The 17,429-nt window shown below is 43.4% G+C and overlaps 2 protein-coding genes across 3 annotated transcripts in view; one reads left to right on the top strand and one right to left on the bottom strand.

Moving 5' to 3' along the window:
* Positions 1 to 1,614: 1,614 nt before the first annotated feature.
* On the bottom strand, positions 1,615 to 15,052 carry EIF2A (eukaryotic translation initiation factor 2A). 2 transcript variants are annotated; one of them, XM_026045261.1, is made up of 13 exons: positions 14,936 to 15,052; positions 14,492 to 14,566; positions 13,452 to 13,570; positions 12,209 to 12,308; positions 11,667 to 11,749; positions 10,274 to 10,347; positions 10,004 to 10,148; positions 9,090 to 9,206; positions 7,117 to 7,688; positions 5,431 to 5,547; positions 4,350 to 4,478; positions 3,272 to 3,337; positions 1,615 to 1,794 (listed from the first exon to the last, which is right to left on the bottom strand). In XM_026045261.1, exons 1-13 carry the CDS (start codon positions 15,034 to 15,036, stop codon positions 1,729 to 1,731), a joined length of 1,764 nt encoding a protein of 587 aa, XP_025901046.1. In that variant the 5' UTR covers positions 15,037 to 15,052; the 3' UTR covers positions 1,615 to 1,728. The 2 variants fall into 2 exon arrangements, with proteins under 2 accessions (XP_025901046.1, XP_025901047.1); XM_026045262.1 differs by lacking the exons at positions 13,452 to 13,570; positions 14,492 to 14,566; positions 14,936 to 15,052 and adding an exon at positions 12,768 to 13,096.
* Positions 15,053 to 15,675: 623 nt separating this feature from the next.
* Positions 15,676 to 17,429, top strand: part of SERP1 (stress associated endoplasmic reticulum protein 1) — a 2,371-nt gene continuing 617 nt past the window's right edge. Inside the window, exons 1-2 of the mRNA XM_026045204.1 lie at positions 15,676 to 15,694; positions 16,584 to 16,726. Of these exons, the coding sequence (XP_025900989.1) occupies positions 15,676 to 15,694; positions 16,584 to 16,726 (162 nt within the window). The remainder of the gene's footprint in view (positions 15,695 to 16,583; positions 16,727 to 17,429) is intronic.

Below are 17,429 nucleotides of genomic sequence, written 5' to 3'. Positions count from 1 at the left end.
GCGCGCGCCCCGCAGGGGCCGCAGCAGGGAGCCTGGGGCGCGCGCCGGAATTTCTCCTTTTCCCATCTTTCCTGTTTTTCGCCCCAGGCCGCCCTCAGCGCACCACGTGCCACCCTCCAGCCGCCCTCGCACCTTGGGCGCTTGCTCGGGCACCCTCGGAGCTGCTGTTTGCACCCGCCGGGCTCTCCCACCACCCCCCGGAAGAGGAGCCCTGGGGTGCAGCCCTAGRGCAACAACTGCGCCCTGCACCYCRCARCCTGCACCCCACAGCCTGCACCCCACAGTCTGCACCATGCACACCACAACCTGCACCCCACAGCCTGCACCCCGCAATCTGCACACCACAACCTGCACCCCACAGCCTGCACCCCACAGCCTGCACCATGCACCCCACAGCCTGCACCCCACAGCCTGCAACCTGCACCCCACAGCCTGCACCCTGCAATCTGCACACCACAACCTGCACCCCACAGCCTGCAACCTGCACCCCGCAACCTGCACCATGTACCCCGCAATCTGCACCCCACAATCTGCAACCTGCAACCTGCACCCCACAGCCTGCACCCTGCACCCCACAGCCTGCAGCCCGCAACCTGCACCCCACAACCTGCAGCCCGCAACCACATGGGGCTGGGGTGCAACTGAGGCACGAGGGATGCGGGAGCATTCAGCTCCTCACACCTCCACTATGTTCACAACATTTAATAGGAAAAAACCCTTCCTTTTTATTTATTGCATAACCAAAGCGGCAAACATGTACACCACTTATTACTAAATCATGACTGTGAAGTCCGTCCTGGAAAAAGAGTTCTATGAAACGCTGAAGGATGCAAAAATACTCATAAAATAATGAATTTAACGGTTATAGGGTACTGTCAGCCTGAAAAAGCTCACTGATGTTGCATTTAAATACATAAAACTAAAGGGCAAATTTATACTACTGCCCAATTCTCCAGTGAGAGACTAACATGTAACAGGCACTATAGTACAGAACTGGGCCTAATATTACTCCAAAGGATTAGCAAATCTTTTTTTGTGTGTGCGTGATTTTGACAACATAATGTAATAAACACCTGACCATCTTTTCTCTGCATATTTAGTCCTTTAAGGGTTACAAATGATGGATCAGAGGGAAAGAAAGGGTAAAAACAATATTGAAAATGGAAATACAAACAGTAATAATCGTGCAAAGGTCACCACAGCAGCTGCAGTATTTGAAACTTCATTTAACCTGAGCAGTGAAATATCTTTGATCTTGGTGACATGGCCTTGTTAGAATTTAAAAGCTGCCCTTGTAACAAAAGAACAGAAGTACTTTGATTATTAAATGCTCTTTATTTTTGTCTACATCCTATTGCTGCATGAAGACTATATGTCTTTTTAAATAGAATAAAGCTATCAAATGGGGTAAAACCTCATTTCCTCTCCCTCCTCACCCCAGAAAAGGGAAAGACAAACCAACATGCTTCTGTTTTTTTAAGCAAAATGCTTTTAGAACATAAGCACATTTCTGTTTTAAATAGCCACAGAACCAGCTGATGTGACATTCACGACTTGTTTACAATTTTGCATGTGCACAAATCTTTATGAAAGGTTTTAGAAAGGTAAGTGTGCAGCAAATCTGTAAACTTTTGCATTCTATTTGCTGAAACATTTTATTGTGTTCAAGTTAATACACATATTTTGCATGAATTTTGTGTTAAAGCCCCACTGAATTCACACAGAGCTTTACAGACCCAGTTCTAGATCTTCTAATTCTTGAAGGAGAGCAGTTTCTTTCTGAATTTTCTCGAGCTAGAAAAAGAAAAACATGAGATATCACAGATCTAGCTTATCAGATGGGAAAATCAGAAGAATATTTATGAAGGTAGAACAAAGTCATATGCAACTCCAGTCTACAGGAGAATGAGAGATTAAAAACATACTGTTAAAGGCCAGAAATGGGGTTGGATGAGAAGAAGGGCAAACAGGTCCACATTCTCACATTCATTCTCACATTCATTCTCACATTCTCCGCAGAAGCAGAGTATAAACAGCCCTTCCACAAAGAGGAGGGCTGTTGTAGCCCTTCTTGGAGAAGACGACTTTGCCTTCTGTAGTAGATAAATTCTCTGTCTTCACAAATGCTCCCTGCAGAACCAACTTTTTTTGCCAAAAGCTTTAAATCCAGCAACCATGTAACACAAGCACAAAGGATCACTCTGTAATTGTTCTGAACAAGGCTGTCTAGAAGATCCAGATACGACTCGATCTTTGTAGATATTGACAGATATTAGCTCTCAGATATTTTCATTCATAAGGAAAATGAGTTAAAATAGACTTTTCCCAAAACAAGTCTTCCCTAAGCACTACTACATCATATCCAGCAATATCAGAAAAAARCTGTTTACAAAATAAAGCTCAAAAAATTGCTTAAACAAAGTGACTTAAGTAAATAGTGTAAATAGTAATGGTTAGAGAAAATGGGCTGTATTAAGCAGTATTTCCTCTCCAGCTTTGAGCACCACTGGCGGCAGGCACCGGCTCTGGTGGCAAAGGCAAAGACACAGCAGCTCCGTGCGGCTCACCAGCCTCCCGTGCGCGCACCCAGACACCAGGACGCCGCTGGATTTCCTTCTGCTCACTCACGGCTCCCTCCTTCCCCAGTTTGGGGCCTTGCCATATAAACTAGAGCTAATGGAGCTAAGGTGCCATTTGGACAGGTGCTCTGTCCCAGAGAGGACACAGCGAGGACGAGCTGGAACACAACTGCTGTGCGTCATTCTCTCTGTAGCATTTAGTCCAAAGAGAGCAYGGACACGTGCTTGGGCCAGAGTGCTGCAAGCCAGAAGTGGTGATCACACATGCAAGAAATGCACAGGGATGCTGCAGTGAGTTACAGTGGTGCTCCCACAGTAAAGCCCCCATACACTGGCAATATGTGGTCAGTATGAGCATTYGATGCTGCACGGGTTTTGTGGCAATGGCACCAAGGCTGTATGTGAACAAATGACCCATCTGCTGACAATGTGGGACAGAAACAGAGGTTAGGACACCAGCTGAACACACGGCAAATATGCTCTCTACACAGTCTAACTACTTGCCAACAGGCAGCCTGCCTCTCTAGAGACAAGTTGGAAGTAATTTCTTCCACTTACCTGATTTTTATGGGTAAGTGTAAAGGATACAGAGAGGCCATGATTTTAAATGATTTTAAACAGAAGTATTGCTAAAAGCCATACAGATCAAGTACTGTGGCAACCTGAATAAACTGCATACACCTTAACAGTACCTGGTTTTTCTCTAGTTGTTTGCCAGCGGCTGCTTGTTCTTTCAACTGCTCAATTGCCTTTAGTTTCTGAAAAAAAGAAAAAAGAAAAAACACGGGTGAACCAAGAACAGAAAACAGTCTGTAGAAGTCCCTGCACTTGCAGTTGCCTGGTTTAAAAGGAGCCAGTTCTCAGCAGGGAAGACACTTATTTTGAAAAATACATCCACAATTTTCTCACCCATAAGAGATGTCTTTCAAGAACAGAAACCTAGAGAACACGAGTACTCAGTCTCTGAAACAAACAGCATGCAGCGTCAGATTGAAGGCCTAGAGCCAGAAGCAGAAATGAACACTGCTGCTATCACTATCACTTCTCCTCCTGCTCCATACATCTTCCTCAGAAAGTCTGGAACATTAATCGAAACACAGGAATATAAAAAGCAGGAAAATGCCATGAGAAAAAACCCCGATACATTATGCAGAAATGGGAAAGATTTCCCAGACTGGAGTAAACAACTTCCATTCTTAAACTCTTTAAGTCAAAGAATTCCTGAGCTTGGCAATAAACTTTGCACTCTTGCCATTTAAAAGCTTAGAAAGAAACTCAGACCACATAGCATGGTTCACCCTTCTCAGATTCAACATCTATCTTYCACTGCTCAAAAACTTTCAGGAAAAAAAAATAATATAACCTTAAGATTAGAGGAAGAGAAACAGAACCAAAGCAGGTTCCCAATCACTCACAGCTGTGTAAAGTGCAGCCTGAATAAAGCAGCACAGAGCTGCTTTCTAAGCATAACCCCTATTAAGCTCTACCTCCTCCCATTCAGCAACAATATTCATAAGAGAAGACTGGACTGTTTTTCCATATAAGTTTCAGTGTCTTCTATGCCATCCAGATGCTCCTCTGGGAAGGGCTTTAGGGGCCCTGGCAAGTGAAGACTCCTACTATTTCACAAGATGGAAAAGAAGAGGAAGACGTTTGGGAAATCTGCTACCTGTGTTAGTGCTATGTCACTGAACTCAAGCCTTAGTCATTGAAATGTAGCCTTGACTATCTCTGGGATAAAATAGCCATTCATTAGAAACATCCCCTCACCTTTTTTAAATTCTTTATCTTTTTGTCTACTTCAGGATCTCCCGACGTCACGACAGGCCCCGGGTTGCGTGGCACATTCTGTGATGCCGAGGGCTGCACAGATTCCTGGTTGGTATCAGCTTTGGCCTCCTGCAAGTAGATGTAACAAATACTTTACCTACAGAAAATAGCTCAAATTACAAAAGGATATATACAAATCTCTAATTCCTGTAAGCAATCCCTTTCTTCCTCCACTAGTTTGCTGGTGTTCTCCAAAATTTGCAAGTTACCYGTTACATAGTTTCCATTAAAATAGGTTATCTATAAAATGCACAGACTGTTCTCATTCGTTTTTTTCTTCCTCAATACAAAAATAGACAAAAATCAGTAAGGATGACAAGATAAGCATGTTCACGAATATTTTTGAAAGCAGACCGGCAGTTCATTGTCTCCCAATGTGAAAGAAATACTCAGACCAGTATAGGAAAATCAAAAATCCAAGCTTGTACTTAAGAAATCAGTATTTCAGAAGTTTGCAAAAACTGGAAGGCTAATATCAAAAGCTATTTTTAAACTACCTAGCAAAAAAATAGAGAGAGGTGAAAAAAAAAAAAAACTCAAAACCACAGAAACAAAAGGACAGAAGACAGTCTCTTTTTGGTGTGCCCTGACAAGGTGCCTCGGCCCCGGCCTGCTGGCGGGACACACCAAAGCAGCCGGTCAGTGCCACCTCCCACCCGCGCCTGGAGCAGCCGTGCAGGCTGCGGAGAGGTGGAAGGCAAAGTACGTAAGGCAGGTGTACACACACTTACGAAGTCTGCAAGGCAAATGTGATCGTGGGGAGAGCACGAGACCCAAGAGCTCCCATCTCGGCCTTCACAGTGTAGCTCCTATCAGCCAGCAAACTTGCARCCAGCAGCTGCAGCTGCCAGGTATTATCAGACTACTGCAGAGGCAAGAAGCACCACCCTTCCCCAAACTGAACACATGTAAAATGGAGAGATGATTTGAGTGCAACTAACAGCCATTGCTCTGAACGCAGATCATCATATTTGTGAAAATTAATGTAACCTTTACCTTAAAAGAACTATTTTTGTAATACCTGTTTAGCAGCCTTCTTCGCTTCATGTTTCCTTTGATTTTTGAGAGCAGTTTTAGAGAGAGGCTTTTCACTGCTTCCAGACTGTGGTTTCATATTTTGAGGTGGCTCATCCTCATGCTGGAGAAGAGACAAAATTAATATTCTTGAAACCTTTGTTCTGTATTGATAAACATGATTTTACCCTCCCAAAGAAAACTCCACACACTGGATCCCCAAACCTACTAAAGGCATCAGCATATGTGAAGATGAACCAGGAAGGAAGAGGAAGAAACACAGTGTGTCCTGCCTGTTCTCCTTCCTTTCAGCATCAGGAGACACTGTGAAATGGGTTTCAAAGCCTCCCAGTCTCYAGGTTTTTCTTTTTGGACTGTCCAGCATCTCTCAAGGACTTCACAACTTCACAGATGCAAGGTAACAGAATCATCATGTTTTATGTCTCAGAAACAACATTCAGACAGGAATAAAATGGTACAGTGACTGAAGTTCAGCATTTTGCTTTTGTCAGCAACATTTTAACTTGAACTCCCAGTGAAAAGAAGAGCTGGTTGTTGGGTTTGCCTTTTTTTATTACAAAAAAAAAAAGGGGGGGGGAGGTTTTTCTTTATCATCCCCAACCTTTGCTGCTTTTTGGCGGGAACAATCCTGCCCCTGAGCGAAGAGCTAAACATACAGGACAGGCTGAGAGCAGAGACCAGACTTCCAGACTTTATTACCCAGCTTTCTGAAGAAAAGTAAATAGAATAATAAAATATTCATTCTCCCATAAATGACTGGAAATAAAAAGTGTAAACAAAGTACTTACTTCCCAAAGATGCTCAAATCTATTTTTATAATTGATTTAGTAGTCTGACAAGCTTATACACAAATAGTTTTAAAAATACATATTTTACCTACCAGTTTTAATTTCCTGCCCATAAAAGTGAATGTAATTATTTAATGTGTCTTTACTCTCTCCGCTTATCAACCACTGGTGAAATCAGACATTAGCATGACTAATGGATACTTCACAAGCCAAGCAGAAACCACTTTTTTAAAAATACAAGATTCAAAGTTCTCTATGGTGTAAATTTAAACACTAAGGCTACAATTATTAAATGTAATTATCTGCCTCACTCAACCTACTTTGAAAACTGACAGAAAATAGAACTAATTAAAAAAGTAGGTCACTATGTGAATCTTGCTCAGAGTGCAGCCGAGCAGCTTCCTTCATGTCCAGCTCCAGCAAGGGAACCTGCCTAATCCGAGGGGGCCAGAGCCCTCGGGAGGGGAGTCAACCCCCATCTGCCTGGCTTTGGAAAGCTGGTCACCCATAGCTGAAGCTCGTATTTTAACCAAGGTCCTTAACCATCCTGGACACCAATTTGCAGTTCATCGTTCTAGTGCTCGTTGCGGGCAGCAGCTTTCAAGCCTGCAAACAGCTTTGTGGAAGAAGAATGTTTTGACCAAAGAAAATTTCAGTTTTCTAGGATAAGTTCTTTCAAATGAGAAGGCTGGTCATGAAAGATTATCAAAAAAAAAAAAAAAAAAACCTTGCAGAAACCCACAATATCCTTTGAGTTTGATCACTCTTCTAATGTCCCTCATTAAAAACACATCTATGTCTGAAGACAAGCCTCAAAGATGGCCACAGCAATGGAACTTACTACTCCTAGCGAAGCTTACAACATGAGGGAGCAGCGTACGCACCAGCTTGGAAGCGGTCACCGGCTTGTTCCTCAGGGCGGGAGGCCTGTACGCTTGCGCAGCCTTGGGCTCCGCGCTCGGCAGCTCGCTGGGCACTGCCTGGTACTTCACCGCCCTCGCGGGAAACGCTCCCTCCGGGAAGGGCTGCCAGGACACCTGCCATATCTCCTCRTTCGATGGCACCTCGTGGTTGTGCAGAACAGAGCCCGTGTAGTGCCAGATCTTGTAGCCGTTGCCCACRCGCAGCCTGGGGGCGCACGTTGCTGTTACTATGTGCTCCCCGTCGGGGCACCAGGCAAAATATGTGGAATCCGACGCCACCGGTTTAGAAATGAGCTTGTAGTTTTTAACGTCCCATACTTCCATCTGTCCTCTGAGATTTCCAAATCCTGCTAGCACTAGGATGTGTCCGGGGGGGCTGTAGTAGGCGGCATTGCGAGGGCCAGTTCCAAAATCAAACACAGGGTCACATTTCAGATTAAAAACTGTTGCTTTGGCAGGCATAAAACCATACACAGCACAAAACTCGACAGAATTGGGATTCCAAACAACATCATAAATAGGACCGTTTTTTGCTAAAGGAAAAGGAAAATGCAGCTATTGTTATGAAATTTTCATTTGCCCTGCTAAGATACCAATAATGATTCTTATTTTTGTATTTTGCTAAACTCCAATAGTCAAATTATTAACAGCAAGAATGAAGTCTACTAAGAATAAGGACAGAAATAAAAACCATCTTATATTCTGATAATGTGAGATAAGGTTTGCAACAATAACTGCAGCCATTTCAAATTACCTCTGTAGGGTCAGCAYCAGCACTTTAACAGTAAGCATACTTTTTCATGTACAAAAAATCCTTTATCTTTTTTTTCCTCGTTATTCAAGTATGATATCTCAGGACCTTCTCAAACTGTCCCACTGGAAACCTGCAAAAACAGGAGTTTTATACCAGCTGGATACTAGGGGTTTTCTGTTTAACTTCAAGAACCATTAAATAACTTAGGTTCACATAGCTAAGAAATATTAATCTAAATTATCTTAGGACTATGCTTACGTGAAGAATTTTATAAGACGGATTTTTAAGTGGGAAAAGATATTTTTATGCACTCTGATTAAAATTACATGCTGCTGGAAACTACTCTGGGGCCAGAACATTAAGGCCCATTGAAGAAAGATGGATATATGACCAAAATTCATGTAAAATGTATAAGGGTGAATAAAAAACATATCTCATTTTAACACTCCTAATCTGGGCTCCTTCACTTAGACCTCTTGTAAGTGCCAACTGCAATAAATTCTTAAATTCACACATTGACCAAAAATACCATAGCAGCTTGAACTGTTGATTCCTGCTATTTTAAAGCTTCGTTATCTTTAGAAACTGTGCTATGCAATCCCACCGTGGCATTTATCCCTTTAGAAATTTTTAGATGATGTTAATCAGATCTTGACTTGACTGCAGAGACAAGTGCCAAAATATAAAAAAAAAGGCTTCAAAATTGGACCAACTGGACCAAAAYAGGACCTTCAAAGCAACCAGAAGATGCAAGTCAAAAGGAAATCCATCTTCTTTCAGCCCCAGTGCTCACTTTGCCCCCCATTCCTTGCATAACTACGTCTAAAAGCACACATCTAAAAGCAGGATTATTTTGTTTAGCAACATCCAAAACGTTTTGGATTCTTGAATATTAATCTGGTTCCTCTATGCAGCCCATTCCCTAATGAACAAATTCCCGCACTATACACATGAACACTCACTCAAACCAATCATCTGTTTATTTTAACTGAAAGCATTGGGGGAAAAAAAAAGGAAATAAAATAAAACTCCACTAAAGGATGATTATTTTTGTTTGTTTAAAAACTTGAGTTCTTCACTGTATCAACCCCAAAGATCATACGCTAGGTAGAAGTTGATGGAACAGCAATTGCTGCTACCAAATGCTACCGTAGAGCATACCTGCCCRAAAGGTACTTACGCAGCTGTACGACTGCACTCTCCCCATTTGTTGCAATGTAGTGCAGAGTCTGCTCTCCATAGTATGAGGCTCCTGACTTATCAACTTCTGTACTTGCTATTACTAGCACAGCAGTGGCTAACAGAATAGACATACAGTTAGTTCAGTAGAATTCCTACAAACCACAACCTATTTCACAAACTATCACTGATTAAGAGGAAATCAGTTTGACTGTCAATTCTGCAGTTAAAATTGCTCAAATACCAGTGCTGCTTATCATTCTCTTCTCAATGGAAAATTTCCTAAACGTTAACCTAAACAGAACTGCTATCTTACATTTTTGGATAAGCTAAGTCCACTTAGCCCACTCATTTACCGTTCCATTATAAGGAAGTGAATTCACTTTTCAGGCATAAAAAATATGTTTTATTATGTTCTAACAGCAGCATGAGTGCCTTCAGCTTTTCATCTAAGGCAGAGACCAAGCATCTTGATCAATCTGCAAGTGAAGTATTTCATCAATAGCTTCGGTACGTACATTTACTTTACGCRAACACGCACCAATCACACGTGGGCACAAAGTTATGCAACATCTTCCCTGTAATCTAAACAATGTGCAACACATTCGTCAACAACTATCATTGCTCACAAACAGCAAAGCATGCAAAGGATTGTGCAAGTCATTCCATTTGTTAAATGTCTGTATAAATACAGATTTACAGGAAAGTAAGAATGTTTTATGCTCTGATATAGTCTTATGCTTACATCTTAAACTTGCTATCATCACAAAACTTGATTTAAATTCACAAATCAATTGCAACATTCGCAGACGTGTAGAATATTCTGTGTTACTGTACTCAAAATCAAACAAGTCAATACGGGAAAGTTATCAACACTTCAGAATATTCAGAATTGTAACTTGAATATTGCTATACCTTTTTTGTTCCATAGCATTGTCACCTTGTCAGCTTTAAAGAAACTTTTATTGGCCAGTGCAGACTGAGGACCTCCGAAGTTGGGATACTGATAGAGCCTGACAAAAGATGGCGCGCCCTTGCTGCCCGGAACGTACACAGCAACCTGCAATAAAGCAGCGGATCACCCAGTGGCTGGTGCTATCAGCAGCATGGGACCTAGGCTCTACTCATGCACCATGTTTAAATTAACACCAAGTTTGAAGGACTGTGAACAAACATCAGAAATACCTTGGTTGGCTGGGCTCCTGGAGATAACACAAAATCGCTAACCTTCTGCAAATGCAGTTTATTTGCAATAGTATCTGCAAAGAAAGTCATAGTTGTGATGAAGTTAATGACACAATGTTAACCCAGATTTCTTAACCATTCCTTTTTTTTGATCTATATTATAGATAATACAGTATTGCATAAAAGAGCTTTACTAGTCAAGCAACCTTTAATTTCACATTTCATCATACCGCATTTCTGATTAGATCACTTTTTATTTACAAAAGCATCTTGGTAATCATTTGAGTGAAGCCTAGCTTTGAAACCCAGTGCAGTATTAGGAAGTTCAAACAACAARGAAACTTCTGGGCTCGTGTGAACACAGCTCATGTCTTAAGGAAGTGACAGTGGTATTCATCTTATCTGTGTCACTTGAGGAAGAGCAGCAGCGGTCACGTCCAGCTAACATGTACTGTTACACAAAGACAAGGGGCTCTCCTCCCTGCAGCTTTACTGCATGTGTCTTCCTAATATGAAATTTTCATAAGGGTCTGTTCTGCATTAGGCAGCAGTCTTTACACAAAGAAATTAGGGGAATTGCATCTTCGRTGCTCTTAAAAAATGAACAAGCAACAACCCATAACCACATTCCCTCAGAGAAGACTGGGGACTAGCAGCAAATCTCACATTACAACACAGTCAGGACTTCTCTAGGATAGTGACGGGGTGAACTGGAAGAGGACATGGGTGCCTACAAACACCAGAAAAATAATTAAATAGTATTTTAGCACAAGAAAAATAGACAACAGCTCTTTCATTTCAGTAAAATGAAGTAAAAGCCAGCATCCATGAGGATGTGGACACAGGAAACTACCGCTATGACAAGAAGCCCCTTGCAAGGGGGTTGGGCAAGATTAATGTCCATTACTTGTAAATCCTAAGAAGGAAGCTTGGTAACTGCAGTTAAATAAAGATTTTCAAGCTGAACTGCAAGTTCATTTCATGGACTGTCTCCCTGCTAATGCTGGAGACATTTACATGGCTCTAATAAAAATGCACTGTAAATATACAGCATTTGCAGCGTTGCTTTCCTACCATCATCTCTAAATATACCAAGCATCAGAAATGAGGAGGAAAAAAATAATTAAAGCAATTACAAGTTCAGCATGCAAAACACCACAGGASTAAGAAAGTATTTTCTTCTGTACAATGACTGACAGGCACTGTGGTTTTATTTTTTTTCTAATAGAAAAGAATGGTGAACATCTTCATACAAGATTATTAATCCTGTAAAAGCTAGTTTAAAACAAAAAAAAAGTTTAAAAAGAGAGAAATAGGAAAACTGTAAAAAAAAMCCAAAAACAAAGGACAATTCCTATCTTATTGAAATCATCTTATTGAAATACTTGCGTACTAAAGTTGTTGTTTTCAAAGAAGTGCACTTCATTGTTTACATTCCTGGCACAGATGCTTTCATCATCAGCCCAGCAAGGACACCTACATTTAAGAAAAAAATTAAAAAAAGGCAGAATTGAAGGAACAGCGAATAATGGCCATCTTTAGCAGTCTATTTTTTTTTTCCTTTGTTTTATCAAGCCAAGCTAGATCAATGATGCTAAATGTTTCAAACATTCAAAAAGCATTTTCCTGGTTAAAAAAAACGCTCAGAAACAAAACAAACAAACAAAAAAAAAACCCACAAAAAATCCCCACACAACTACACTTACAGTTGCTGTCTCCTCTGTTTACTTCATGTTGCAAAACAACAGTGAATTTATACTAAGAAATGAACAACCATGTACAAAGATATTTACAAGCACGGATACTTGCTTTCAGCTTGTGGCAGGCAATACTTTGAAAACCAAAACCATACTAAAACCCATACCATATTTACCTAGATCAGATAAGGAAAATACACTTCTTTGAAAACAATTAGTAGCTGGAAATGTTATTTACCAGTTCTGCATCTTTTTCTGGATGAAAGACTTTAAACATTTTCCGGTCTTCAAATCATAAAGTTGCAGGTTGGGCACCCCTGCTGTGCCATCTTTAGCAGCTGCAACAAAAACACATTTCATTAAATCTGTTTTAACTAAAATTACATTTAATGGCAACATCATGACAAGCAATCAAATATACACAAACAAACACCCTATACCCAAGGGGCTAATCCCAAACCTGCTAACTGCCTCAGCTATTAACTGAAGTCTGTTTATGGTCTTTCAGCCTGCAAGTAACCCAGTATTTCGGGGTTACTGCTGTTACTTCTATAGACGGGAACAAGACTAGTGCCACCAACACTAGCGTAACTTTTTAAGTACATTTTTCTAATTAAAACAGAGCTTTAAAAACGCTCCTTCTTGGCAAAAAATGGCAAGCAGAGTCTCCTCTGCTAGGTTCTGTTCTCCTAGGGACGCRTTGCACACTTTGTCCCTCACATCATTCACAGCTGTGTCTACAAACTACATAAAATGTCTCTCTGTTGGTTTTAAACTCTCTGTACCCTTTTACTCACTCTGAGCACTACAGTCATTGGGCTGCCTGTATGAATCATTGGTGGAAAAGAGCTCAAAGGGTCTCCTGTCAGTCCGGGCGTTTGTCCTGTCCTACCTGCCCCGGACACTTCCCACACGCTAGCKTTGAGGCTGCCCTTTCTACCACAGGGAGCACTTGCAGCACACACTACAGTCACACCACCTGTGAAAGACTCAGATTGGGCAGGTCAGGATTATGATTCCCCACAGGCTCAGAAGCAGATAAACCCCAGCTGGGAACACTCCATGTTAGCCAGCTCAGGGCAGGACACCATTACTCTGGGGCAGCTTACAGTTTTCTTTGTTTAGACAATAGAAATTGCCGGAACAGCATGATAGGCAAAGACAYTCTCAGTCAAAGCACTAAGATCAGTTAAAAACATTTAGAAACATGGGATTTACTTAACAGAGTAATAACCACACATGCATCTTGATCTGCTACTTGTAGGAAGGCTCGATACCAAACACCCTCAGGACACAGCACCCCCTCCGCTGCTAGGTACCTGATTAACCACACAGCACCTGTACGGTTCCTATACCTCCTTTTGGGTTTACCCCCAAAGCCAATGAACTTGCCAGGATGTCAAACCAGGCGGTGAAAAGTCTGCAAAACGAGYGAAGACATGCAACTATCTCTGTATTTTTGCAGCCGGTAAAATACTCACTTGAATAGGCCTGCCATGTCACCAGAACRTTATTCTTTGGCGAGAATTCAAGGCAAACTGCCTTTGGAAGATCAAAAGAACGCAGTAATTCAGCACTGGCAACATTAACAATATTTACTCTGGAATCAAAAGAGGTCATTTCAATAAAACGTACTTAGACTGGTTAATTAACAGCCAAGGTAATTTTTTTTTTTAAGATTTGACTTCTCCATCTATTCCAAATTTGGCCAGGGTAACAAAATTAGAAGAGGGATTTTTTCCCCATTCTGCTTTGACTAAATATTTGTAAGAATATTTTAAAACAGATGTCCAAGTGTAACAGAAACTGAGCAAGTGAAAATCCTGGTCAAAACACCGTGTATTTTGCTCTGTGCATGTAGATTCTGAATCAGRGACAAGGTATTTTCATCCACTACTCCACAGTATGAAGGCCAAGCAAGGGCAACAGAGAAATCTTCTAACAGAATTAAAACATACATTAGCCCACACATTTTCACAGTTCTTCTGCCTATAAGGGTTCTACATTAAAGGTTTGGATCTGGGGAGGGAGAAGATACACAGACAATAAAAATCAAAGGTCAAAAAGCTGAACTAGTGAAGTCAAACAGCATCTCTGACAGCAGTCCTGCACCTGCTGACACCCAGAATATTCAAAAAAAAACCCACATTATCATAGAGACGAAAGGCAGGCAGAAAAGCCAAGAGTCTACCTGGGAGGCAGCAATGCAATTCTGGCTTGTGCTGCCTGCACTAGTCCCAGGCAGTCAGATACTACTAKAGTGGGCAACCTTAACTCCTTCACAGAGCATATCCAGATTCCACAGCAATGGGTGCATTACAAATTTGGGAAAACAGTAAATATTTCACCCGATAMACAGAAAATAAAGCCACCGCAGCAGACAGTTCAAAATCAAAATGCTGTTAAAGTAACACACAAACATTTTCATTCATGGCCCTTAGGCGCATGAGAGAAAATGCAGCAAAACTGACCCAGCTTGCTCGATTCACAATAAATGATTAATATCATAAAACACACTAACTTTTCTCCATTGCACCAGCCAAAGAGGGAACCATCCTTGCTAAAAGCAACAGCTTTGCAATTTTTTCCAGAATCCCTAGAGAAATAAGAAAAGCACATTAATATTCAAATACACTGCATAAGTTAAGTTACTTATAACAAAAGTGAAAAGCAGCACTTCAGTTCGCCAGCTGCGTATCTGAATAAACCTTTGCAGCAGTAACAGGGCAACACACCCTGTAGTTGTTCAGTCATTATTGCTTTTAATTACAAAAGGCCAATTAGAAGKCAGGCTCAACCTCCAAATTTATCCAAAGCTCAACCTCCAAAGTTATCAATTTTCTAAACTACAGACAGGAAGAAAAAATCCACWTGCTCTTCTAAATTTTTGAATTGCAGAGTTTACATTTACTATTGTGTGTGTGTGCGCACGTGTGAAAGATGTAAAATGCCTGAACGACAGTACCTTTGAAACGTTGTACTCTCCGTGAAACTGGGAGGCCCATTCACCATATAAAGCCCTTCAGATCCTCTCACTGGAACGGCAGCAAATAAGGCAGTATTCATTTCACATTCAGAGAAATGTCCAAAGCAAGAACTTTAAATTGTCAGCCTCAACGCCGGCACCCACTTTTCCCCCAGAATTTTAGAATAAGTGTTGTCAAAGAAGACTGCAATGGAAATTCTGAATGCAATACATGCCCTGATAAMGAGGCAATGAAGAGACTGAGCTGACACTGAGCTCATTAGTGCAGGGCCCAGAAAAACTGAGCTCCTGAGGCCCCTCCAGCCTCTGCACGACCCTCCAGCCTCTCGCAGGAGGCGCTTCCAGAGGCCGCTGGCAGCTCAGCCGCCGCCAGCACGGGAAGGGCTGAGCACAGAGGTCCTACACAGCGGGATTGCAAAGCCTGCCTGAACRTCCCCCAAAGAGAGGATTAGTCGCCTAAAGCCACCAAGGGCAGTTGCACAGGAAAGCTTACACCAGGCTTACCTTTTGCTGACACAARATGGGACATGTCCTGCTTTTAATTTCAACAGACCAATACACTTTGAAACAAAACCATGAAAGAAATACTGACATAAAAYGTGTTCCAATTTTCATTTTTCAGAGGCATTGCCATACTTACGGCACAAGCAMACAAACAAGAATGAAGACAGATTTGGTGCAAAACCATGCACATGCAACTGTTGCAGAGCAAATAACACATGTCCTGCTACTGCAAACGTACTGAACTCACAGTTAAATCCTAAACCAGGCTGGTGTCACACACACGCTAGTTATGCTTTCTGCAATTCCCTGCAATGTCAGGGATGCCTCCTCACAGCCTAGCTCTCCATGCTAAGATTTAACATCCTTATGGGGAGAAGGGAGCACTGTGAAATCAACACCGTGTTTGGGGTTCCTGAGRTGGAAAGCCAGTCTTTCCACGGTTGTTGTCACCCTGACCAACTGTATGCAGATCTACACTTGGCAGATCAGTAAAACCCCAACATCGATATTCTTACAGAGGTCTGTGTYAAGAGACAAGATTTGTCCCCTTTCCAGTGCAGGACATATATCTGGGTGTAAGCTTTTAGCACTCTGTTTAAATATTATATTGGTGGTACACTTAAAATATTTGGGTGTTTTTGGAGTACAGTAGGTCAACACGGATAAATCACGTTGCACCTGTAAATTGTTATTGGTGTTGGAAATGGCCTAATCACTCCCAGCATTAAGTAAAACCATCACATAAAAACCAGTGTGTTCAGACACAAATATTCAGGCACAAGTATTASTAGAACAAACAAGTGCTGTCTCTCGCAAGTATCTAAACCAAAGTACACTGGCTGCTTCTAAGGACAGCAAGGCTTTCGCAGGCGCCCCGTGCCAAACCCGGCGAGCTTCGGCACAAGTTCTCCACGTAAACGCGCTAGGAGCGGGCCAAGAGCCGCTGGGAGGCAGCGAGGCGGGCCGCGCTTCACGGGATCCAGGGACGCCGCTGCCCCCGGGCACCCGGCTGAGCCGGCCGCGGTGCCCCGGGAGCGCGGCAAGGCCCTGCCGCGGCCTCCCGCCGCCCGAAAGCGCGCGGCTCCCGCCCGCAGGGCTGATTCTCCTGCCCGTGTCCTGGAAGGCCCGGGAGCCGACGTGGCTGGACACGGGCCGCACGTGGCGGTTCCGAGGCCGGCCGGCGCCGCCGCCCGCACCGCCCACGCCATCCCCGCCGAGACGCGCGCGGCGCGCAGCGCTTCCGCCTTCGCTACGGAGCGCGGCGAGGCAACGCCGACGGCGCGCGCGAGGGGACGCGCTTCGGCACAAGGCGTTTCGCACAAGGCGCTTCCTGGCGCGGGCAGGAAGCAGCGGCGCCGTTCCCGCCTTTCCGCGGCCGTTCCCAGGGGAGCGCGGCGGAGGTAACGTAGCGCCCCGGTCCAACCCCTCGTCCTGCGGGCAGAGGGGTGTCTCTAAACACGCGGGAGTAAGAGGGAGCTCTTTAAGGCTGCGCGGTACCTAACCCGGGTTAGGTGCCAGCGGGCAGGACTGGGCTGAGCCGAGCTCAGCCGAGCTGAGCCGAGCTGAGCTGAGCTGCGGGCGGCTTGGCGCTGGGAGTGACCGTTGCGGGAGGCGTGTGGCGCTTGAGCTGCTTTTAAAAGCGACGGAAATACCAATGCTGGGGACCCTGCACCGTGGAGCCCTCGCGCCAGGGTGAGGGCTGAAGGGGGAGACGGGCGGTTCCTGCTGGGAAAGCGTCCAGGTGCCCTCGAGGAAGGAGGAGCTCGGGGTGTCCCCAGGAGGCGGCGACTGCCGTGTCCTTAGTGGCTGGCAGCGGAGCGGTCTTGTTGTGTGGGATGGCCGTGTTTAGTGCCCGCCGAAAACTGTAAACGCCGGACGGTTGTTAGAGGGTAGAGGCTGCTCTGTCCTTAAGCGAAGCAATAGGCATGGCAAGCAATTCGTCTGGTAAAATACAGGAGCCCACGGTGGC

Source organism: Nothoprocta perdicaria, unplaced genomic scaffold (genome assembly GCF_003342845.1).
Source record: "Nothoprocta perdicaria isolate Ctin4 unplaced genomic scaffold, notPer1 scaffold_4, whole genome shotgun sequence".
Classification (NCBI taxonomy): Eukaryota; Metazoa; Chordata; class Aves; order Tinamiformes; family Tinamidae; genus Nothoprocta; species Nothoprocta perdicaria.
The sequence above is the reverse complement of the archived record's forward strand: the minus strand, read 5'-3'. Positions and strand labels throughout refer to the sequence as shown.